Source organism: Girardinichthys multiradiatus, chromosome 1, assembly GCF_021462225.1.
Source record: "Girardinichthys multiradiatus isolate DD_20200921_A chromosome 1, DD_fGirMul_XY1, whole genome shotgun sequence".
NCBI lineage: Eukaryota > Metazoa > Chordata > Actinopteri > Cyprinodontiformes > Goodeidae > Girardinichthys > Girardinichthys multiradiatus.
Genome location: NC_061794.1, coordinates 39,324,248 through 39,334,072, shown reverse-complemented (window position 1 = coordinate 39,334,072; position 9,825 = coordinate 39,324,248). Strand labels below are relative to the sequence as shown.

At 44.4% G+C, this 9,825-nt stretch overlaps 1 protein-coding gene across 1 annotated transcript; it reads right to left on the bottom strand.

Annotated features, from left to right (window-relative positions):
• Positions 1-377: 377 nt before the first annotated feature.
• On the bottom strand, positions 378-3,461 carry srxn1 (sulfiredoxin 1 homolog (S. cerevisiae); the record flags this gene model as incomplete). Its single annotated transcript, XM_047366783.1, has 2 exons — positions 378-1,759; positions 3,093-3,461. Coding segments are annotated over 2 exons (579 nt in total), but the record flags the coding sequence as incomplete, so codon positions are not given.
• Positions 3,462-9,825: the final 6,364 nt, after the last annotated feature.

Below are 9,825 nucleotides of genomic sequence, written 5' to 3'. Positions count from 1 at the left end.
TTCATACCGGTGTTGCGTGTCAACCCCCCTTTGAGGATATGGTTACTTCCAGACAGTGAGTGCACTAGAGGAAATCTTCTCACACGCGACGATTCAGAGGAGACATTTAGAGCCCTTTAGGGCCCGTCCGTTAAAGCCTCTCCCGGGTCACCCTTCATTTCCTCGATGGCCACAAAGGGAGATCGTCAAACAGCTCCATGCTCACAATGTGAAAACTCTAATGTAGGAAAAGCCTTGTCTATATTTTACCGTTATTATTCTGCAAAACTTCAGTTCCTTCCTCCAAGGCAAAGGCAGGGGAGCAGCTGTCCAACTTGATTTAGTGAGCGGAGCCAGTCTCAAGGACTCAAAATAACAACTTACAAAAGGCACGAGGCTTTTGTCTTTACGCATTTACTGAAATTATTGGTAGTATGAACTGTAATACACACATTTTAATTTTACATGAATTAGTTAAGATTTTGCATGATCCTTCATTGGCTCAAGAGGATTTCTGATGAATGAAATCTTTCTTAGAGACAGTAGAAGTCTGATGACAAGGCAGAATGGGATAATGCATAATGCATTTTGTCATCTAGATATTCTCTGAACATCTGCCTCATTCAGCAAAACATCTGGTCTATGATCTCCTCTGCTTTCTAAAACATCCCAGTCAAAGCTGACCGCACATAAAGAAACAGGAAGAACATCTGAAAATGTCAGCTGTCTAATAAAATAGTTTTTAAAATATCAAAATTATTGGTATTTCAATGTATGGCCAAATTAATAATAATAACCCCCCCCCTATTCGCATTCCAGAGCACAAAAACAAAGCAGACAACATGAGTAATAAAATAAAATATCAAAGCCATATATTTGGTGAAAAAACACTGTCAACATAACTAGATATCTATAAATATTTTTTTCTTTTTGTATATCTATATATTTTGTAAGTCAAATGAAAGTAAATAAAAAGGAAAAGTACCAGGTCTGGGCTGTAAACAGATCCTCGACATCCACACAGCATAACTTGCCACAACTGTAAACTCTAATAGCAAATCAATTAAACAAATCATCTATAATGAATTCAGTTATTTTTTGTGAAATTAAATCATTTATTTAGAGGTATTTAGAAGCTCAAACTAATGCGAAGCATCTGATTAATAAACTAAATATTTTAACATACAGCAATTTGACATGAGAAATGTGTTTACATCCAGAACGTTATTTCCCTCTGCTGGCAAATCCTGTGCATTGCAACAACCTGCCGTAACCGACAGTCACAGTATATGATCCTTCTGAGCATATAGTACAGTGGTGTCCAAAGTCAGCTCTTAGGGGCTGGTGTCCTGCACGTCTTAGATGTTTCTCTGGTTCAAAACCCCTAGATCAAATGAGTGGTTCATTACCAGGGATCAGTAGAACTTCATGACATGCTGAATAGATTATTTAGCTATTTTAATCACTTGTGTTGAAGCAGGGACTCTAAAATATGCACGACACTGGCAGTTAAGGACTGGCGTTGGACAACACCAATGCAGTGAGTCAAAACAAGGAAAAGTCTAGAGCGTTATCGCAGATCAGGCGTCGAAGCCCCCAAGTAAGTCCTCAGGTCTGTGATGTTTGATCTTATGAGTTTGGCCGGGATAGTTGGCATGTTGAGCCTCTGATAGGCAGCAAACCTGTGACAGCCTCCAAAGGAGTAGTAGTAATTTCCTCCCTCTCTGCCTTTGATCCAGAGAACATCAATGGGAGGAACAACGCTTATGTCTGCAGTCTCCTGGAAGGAAAGGCGAAACGTCAATTAGAGCACACAATAGCACTGAAGCACAAGACATGCAAGTATTACAACAACATCTTTTAGAGTGAAAAAACCTTCATGCTCATTAACCACTAAACTACAGATATGCTTTTATTAAATCAACCATTTTATGTAATATAACAGAATGATTTGAGTGAAATTACAGCTTAGCTGAGGGGCTAAACATGAGTCTTGAAAGTATGCAACCAGTATACAAGAAAACCTAGTAGAAGTGGCACAGAAACAATTAACTCAGTTTGAAAAATAAACCACTCCACACTTAAATGTTAGGATTATTGTCAAAGTAGCGGTAGGCCAATGTTTTAGCCATCAAGTAAACTAGATATATATTTTTTTTTTATATTGGCCTTCGGGTTTCAACTGGGTGTCCTCAGGTGATTACAAAGGAAGAACATCTGTGGTCAGTACTTTGTTGCTGTGGCTGTGTGGACAGCAGCAGTGTGAAACAAGTTGAAATCAAGCATGTACAACCAAACTCCAACAGATAGTTAGCAGAGCACCAGTCTCAGTGTGCTGCTTCATTATCAGCTGCTTCATTATCACTGTGCTCCAACCAACAATCGGTTTCACAGCAAAGAGCTCAGACTTTATCATCTGTATTAGTCATAGGCCAGTATGATATTTTCATGGCATGATACACCTCAGAAATACCACATTTACACAAAAACTTTGAACAAAAATGTTGAAACCCAGCCTGGGGTCTTTCCGCATGGTCTTCACATGCATGCGTGGGTTCTCCTGCTTCCTTCCACAGTCCAAAAACATGACTGTTAGGATAGCTGGATTCTCTATACTGCCCTTTTAAGCATGAGTGTGTGTGTCAATGTGTGTGTGACGCACTGGCCGGGGTGGACCCCGCCTCTCATCGACATAGAGTAAGAAGTTCATCTGAGGCCTTATATTAACGCATATTATTAAAATAAGTTAAATAATATTAGTTAAATGCATAAAATACATTATAAAGAGTGGATGTAAAACAGCAAGACTTTAAAACTGTACGACATTGGTTTCGAACTCTAACCATCAACCAATTACTGTTTAAACACCTCTTTCTTTACCGGATGGGTAAACCAAAAGGTAAAAACTAGGCTTCAGAAGAAAATCCGTCATTTAACAGTGTTAGTTATTAGTTTAAATTCAATGTGGGTTTGTTTCTGCATTCCATTACCCAAAACAGACACGTATGAAGGGTATTTTAGAAACTTACAGACGATGTTTTCACGTTACAACACAGAAACGACCGTTTTGTATTCGTACAATTTTTTAAACAATTAAATAGCGAACATGTTACCTTAATGGTATCCATCAGACTCTGGACTTTCTGCTCGTCCAACTCCGGAGGAAACGGTCTGATGATCACCTGCAGAGGCACGTTGTGAACCTCTTTAACAGTGTCTGAATGAACCGACCTGTTGTCTCCACTGTTTTTACCAACTGCCGTACCACATTGATTAGGTACTTTAGCCATATTTCTACTTAGAAAAATCTGTTTTAACTGTGTTTTATCTCCCCGAAACATTTGCCAAAAACCTCCTGACAGAAACACTAACAGCTGCTGTAAGCTACTTCCGGAACTTTTTCGTCCGTTGCCAAAGGAGAGATTTAATTGGTCGAGGTGAGTGTCAATCAATGAAGCGCCACGCCCAGTTTGGGACGGCGGTCAGGGGAGGTCTGGAGTAAGTTAACTCAACAACTTTCTTTTTCTTTTGTTAGCAAACTTTTCAGATCATATTCTTTAGTCAAGATATTTTTGATAGTTAATTCCTTACTAATGAAACATCACTAAAATAAAACTGCTTTGTACTGGAAATTAAACAATTCCAGTACATTTTGTTATAAATGGAGAACTACCTAGTCACAAAAGGACACCATTTTACAATTCTAAATGTGTGTCTATCAGCTTTTAAATGTTAATACAACGTTTTATCATTGTTGAATTTTTTTCAGTTCAGTTTATTTATTTTAAAATGGCCATTGTACAACTAATTAAGAGGTTATATGTAAAGTTACCCGAGTTAGCCAAAAGGCTAGTTTTCATCGGTCATCCCTGTGTCTGACATAAGTTGCCATCCAGCATGTAAATAAAACAGTAATATCAACACAGTAATTAAATGTCGAAAAAATACAAACTTTATATTATAACTGAACATATTCAACACATATGTTTTATGTATGATTAGTCTCAACATGAAATATAGTTTATGCTATTTTCATTAAGAATTTAATGACTGGTTTGGCAACTTTAAAGATAAACATTTGGTTTACTTTTAATAATATACATTTTTGTGAAGACTTGCTAGTGTTTGACTGGACATGTAATACTATAGATTATCCAGCTAAGAAGACAAAGTAGCTTAAATAATATTGTTAATAAAGAAGTTCCAGTCTCACTAGTGTGTTTTCAGGGTGTCGTAATATATATTAGTTGAGCGAACCCAATTTATTTTTTGGGCTTACTTTTTAATATTGCTAGAGGCTTTTTTCAATTTTGTTTGCCAAGCAGGTACAGACTATGGATGGATGGGTAAATCTGTAAGGTTTAATGGTTATATTTAATTTACCTTTAAATACATAAATACGGATACACCCCTTTCAATTCATGAAATAAAGTGTCATAGTAATCACACAATGTGATTTTGTGGATTTTTTGTGGATTTTTGTTGTAGATTCAGAGCACCTATGATAAAAATGTATTACTTTGCAAGTGGGAAAACCTGCAAAATCGGCAGTGTATCAAACATTTGTTCTCCCCACTGTATAAATTATTCCTATGCAGAGCTTTTATGCATAGCACTTGAAATTTAGCCTACAAAATATGTAACTCAAGTAGTTCTTTGTAATATTGATATTGCAGCTATTGTGATGACAGTAGTAATTCAATATATCGTGCAACTCCATTCCAACTCTCATGATCATGTCATAGGGATAATAATTAAAAACATGAGATCCTGGAAACAAGGAGCTGAAATGAGCTTCCTGTGTGGGGTTGCTGGTTTCAACTTTAGAGGGGGAAGCTTCCTCATCCGTGGGGACCTCGGAGGCGAGCACCTGCTCCTCCGCATCGTAAGAAGTCAGCTGAGGTAGTTTGCGCGTCTGATAAAGAAGATGCCTTCTAGACACCTCTTTTCCAGGCATTTCCTTCTGTGTGGAAAACCTGAGGTAGACACAAGACTAACTGGGGGAAATATATATCCATTGTGACCTGGAAACATCTTGGAGCTCAGACGGAGCTTGAGAGTGTTGATGGAGAGAGGGATGTGGAGGTTTGCCTCATGGACCTGTGAACTCTCCAATCTAATCTTGTAGAGTTAGGTAGACATATGAGATGATTATGGTACTGATTATCTTAAGATGAACAAGCTGGTAAAACATGTATATCTATTTTTACACTGTCCTTGTTTTGTTTTGTAGACTTTTGTGTGATGTCTTGCTCCTGAATTGACTTTTCTGTGGTTTTCTATTTTTGCAGGAATTTTAACAAACCAGCTGGGTTGCTCTGGTTACAAAAAGGCCATCTGGGCTCACAGGTTTGCACAGGTAAGTGGAAATCATTCAAGATCTGCTGCATTCAAGCAGAAAGGGTACTGTTATTGTTTTCCCAACACAAACCCACAACAGTTTTTAATGAGACATTAAAAGTGATTTTTTTCCTACAGGAGAGGCAGGTTGTCATATTAAATTATTACAAATTATTTGAACTGGAGTGACAGTGCTTTTCATGCTGATTAATTGGTCACACAGGGATCAGTTACAACATGAAGGAGGTTTATATACAGTTTGTAATAATGTACGGTGATTTCAGTGTTATTCACTTGAATAAAGCAGAGGGAACGTCTTCTGTGGTGCAGGTGCTGGTAAATGTATTTGGCCTCATGGTCCAGTGCAGTATCAACCGGCAGTTTAGATTTCAGTGTCAGTGTTGAATGTGTTTATATTTAAAAAATACAGCAATTGACCAAAGTGCTTCACAATTACACCAACAAACAAAAAATAGCAAATAGAATAAAACTGCAATACAAATGAATAAAACAGAGTTAAGATTGTGTCACCTCTTGTTTTCTAGTTTTGTTCTAAAAAGCAATTCCAACAAATAACCTTGTGTATCTTAATTGAGTAAACGTAGTCTCTCAGTATAAATAACTACATAGTGTTTTGTCATGATTGGTAGGTATTTCAGTTTGTTTTGGATCTTGCTCAGGATTGTTTATGTTTTTCAGGCAGTGCTTTAGTTCATTTCTTTTTTCTTAGTTTCTTAATCATTCTGTTTATGGGGCGTTTTAGTTGTGATACTTCTGTAAGAACTTTTCTTTGGATTTATTGTTTCTTGTATCTCTGTTCATTTATCATGTTTTGTTTTCATTGTCATTCACTGCCACCTTAAAGAGGAGCTAAACCCCAAATCAACTTTTTTTTGGCCAATAAACTGTATAAACTGGGTCTTAAGGGTGCAATCTTCATATTACTGTGCTATTTTTCTAAATTTTAATGTAAACTTGCATAATTCTCTCAATATTTGTCCTAAAGCCATCTTAGTGCTGCACTCTTAGGATTGAACGGTGGTTACGCCAGTTGAATTTTCCTGTTGGTCCAAACGGTACAGCTACGTACATGCTTACTTCACAGCCCTACATTCAGGCATAAAACCATATCACTCCGACACGTCCCCGTATTGAGTGAGGAGTTTGGGGTTCAGGCATTGCTGAGTCAACGCTCTGAGCCAGCGACTCAAACTGATAAGGCTCAGACCCGCTGGGCTCTATAAAGCCTCTTCTGACCTCCAATGATGAGGGGGTTTAAACATCCTCCACCTCAAATGATTCATGCCAAAACTACCAGCGTTGCTCTGCTCACTCTGTTTTGTTTCAATATGTCAGATTAAGCTAGCTGCCACTTTCCCTCATTCTCCTGACCACACCCATGCTTAACCCTCTCCGCTCATCCCCACACTTGACACTGCCCACTTTGGTGGCCTCGTCCTCGTCTTCTTCCACTTATCCGGGACCGGGTTGCGGGGGCAGCAGACTCAGCAGAGACGCCCAGACGTCCCTCTCCCCAGACACCTCCTCCAGCTCCTCCGGATGGAGCCCAAGGCGTTCCCAGGCCAGCCGAGAGACATAGTCCCTCCAGCGTGTCCTGGGCCGTCCCCTGGGCCTCCTCCCGGTGGGACGTGCCTGGAACACCTCCCGAGGAAGGTGTCCAGGAGGCATCCGGTATAGATGCCCGAGCCATCTCAACTGGCTCCTCTCGATGTGGAGGAGCAGCGGCTCTACTCCGAGCTCCTCCCGGATGGCCGAGCTCCTCACCCTATCTCTAAGGGATTGCCCGGGCACCCTACGGAGGAAGCTCATTTCAGCCGCTTGTATCCGGGATCTCGTTCTTTCGGTCATGACCCAAAGTTCATGGCCATAGGTGAGGGTAGGAACGTAGACCAACTGGTAAATTGAGAGCTTTACTTTTCGGCTCAGCTCTCTCTTCACCACAACGGACCGGCACAGTGCCCCCATTACTGCGACAGCCGCACCGATCGGTTTGTCGATCTCCCGCTCCATTTTTCCCTCACTCGTGAACAAGACCCCGAGATACTTAAACTCCTCCACTTGAGGCAGGAACTCCCCTCCAACCCGAAGAGGACAAGCCACCCTTTTCCTGTCGAGTAACATGGCCTCGGACTTGGAGGAGCTGATCTTCATCCCAGCCGCTTCACACTCGGCTGCAAACCGCCACAACGCATGCTGTAGGTCTTGGCTAGAGGGGGCCAGCAGGACCACGTCATTTGCAAAAAGAAGAGACGAAATCCACTGGTCCCCAAACCAGACCCCCGCCCTTGGCTGCGTCTAGAAATCCTGTCCATAAAAGTTATGAACAGGACCGGTGACAAAGGGCAGCCCTGCCGGAGTCCAACATGCACCCGGTCCGACTTAATGCCGGCAATGCGGACCAAACTCCTGCTCCGCTCGTACAGGGACCGGATGGCCCCTAATAAAGGGCCCCCGATTCCATACTCCTGGAGCACCCCCCACAGGGTATCACGAGGGACACAGTCGAATGCCTTCTCCAGGTCCACAAAACACATTTGAACCGGTTGGGCAAACTCCCATGAACCCTCGAGCACCCTGTAGAGGGTATAGAGCTGGTCCAGTGTTCCACGGCCGGGACGAAAACCACACTGCTCCTCCTGAAGCCGAGGTTCGACTATCGGTCAGACTCTCCTCTCCAATACCCTGGCGTAGGCCTTGCCAGGGAGGCTGAGGAGTGTGATCCCCCTGTAGTTGGAACACACCCTCCGGTCCTCCTTCTTATGAAGGGGGACCACCACCCCAGTCTGCCAGTCCAGAGGCACTGTCCCCGACCGCCACGCAATGTTGAAGAGGCGTGTCAACCATGACAGCCCAACAACATCCAGAGATTTGAGGTACTCAGGGCGGATCTCATCCACCCCCGAAGCCTTGCCACCGCGGAGCTTTTTAACCACCTCGGTGACATCAGCCTGGGTGATGAAAGAGTCCAACCCCGAGTCCCCAGCCTCTGTTTCCACCACAGAATGCGTGATGGCAGGATTGAGGAGATCCTCAAAGTACTCCTTCCACCGCCCGATAATGTCCTCAGTCGAGGTCAGCAGCCTCTCACCCCCACTATAAACAGTGTTGGCAAAGCACTGCTTCCCCCTCCTGAGGCGCCGGACGGTTTGACAGAATCGCTTCGAGGCCAACCGGTAGTCCTTCTCCATGGCCTCACCGAACTCCTCCCAGGCCCGAGTTTTTGCCTCTGCCACAGCCCGGGCCGCAGCACGCTTGGCCTCACGGTACCCGTCAGCCGCCTCAGGAGTCCCACAAGCCAACCACAGCCGATAGGACTCCTTCTTCAGCTTGACAGCATCCCTTACTGCCGGTGTCCACCACCGGGTTCTGGGATTGCCGCCGCGACAGGCACCGCAGACCTTACGGCCGCAGCTACGGGCTGCAGCATCGACAATAGATGCGGAGAACATGGTCTACTCGGACTCTATGTCTCCAACATCCTCCGGGATCTGGTCAAAGCTCTCCCAGAGGTGGGAGTTGAATACATCCCTGGCCGAGGGCTCCGCCAGGCGTTCCCAGCAGACCCTCACTATGCGCTTGGGCCTGCCAAGTCTGTCCGGCTTTCTCCTCCTCCACCGGATCCAACTCACCACCAGGTGGTGATCAGTCCCTCTCTTCACCCAAGTGTCCATAACATGTGGCCGAAGGTCTGATGATACGACAACAAAGTCGATCATCGACCTCCTGCCTAGGGTGTCCTGGTGCCAAGTGCACTGATGGACACCCTTATGTTTGAACATGGTGTTCATTATGTACAATCCGTGACTAGCACAGAAGTCCAATAACAAAACACCGCTCGGATTCAGATCGGGGTGGCCATTCCTCCCGATCACGCCTCTCCAGGTGTCACTGTCGTTTCCCACGTGGGCGTTGAAGTCCCCCAGCAGAATAATGGAGTCCCCGGGAGGGGCACTATCCAGCACCCCCGACAGGGACACCAAGAAGGCCGGGTACTCCGCACTACCACTCAGCCTGTAGGCTGAAATGATAGTCAGAGACCTCTCCCCAACCCGAAGGCGCAGGGATACGACCCACTCATCCACTGGGGTAAACCCCAACACGAGACGGCTGAGCTGGGGGGCAACAAGCAAACCCACACCAGCCCGCCGCCTCTCCCCGTGGGCCACTCCAGAGTAGAAGAGAGTCCAACTCCTCTCAAGGAGATGGGTTCCAGAGCCCACGCTTTACGTGAAGGCGAGCCCGACTATTTCTAGTCGATATCTCTCGACCTCCGCACAAGCTCAGGCTCCTTCCCCCCCAGCGAGGTGACATTCCACGTCCCTAGAGCCAGCCTAAGCATCCGGGGATCGGGCCGCTGAGGTCTCCACCTTCGTCCGCCACCGAATCATCTTTGCACCGGTCCCTCACGGTTCCCCCTGCAGGTGGTGGGCCCACTGGGGGATGGCCTCGCGTCTCTCGTTCGGGCTTGACCCGGCCAGGTCCCGC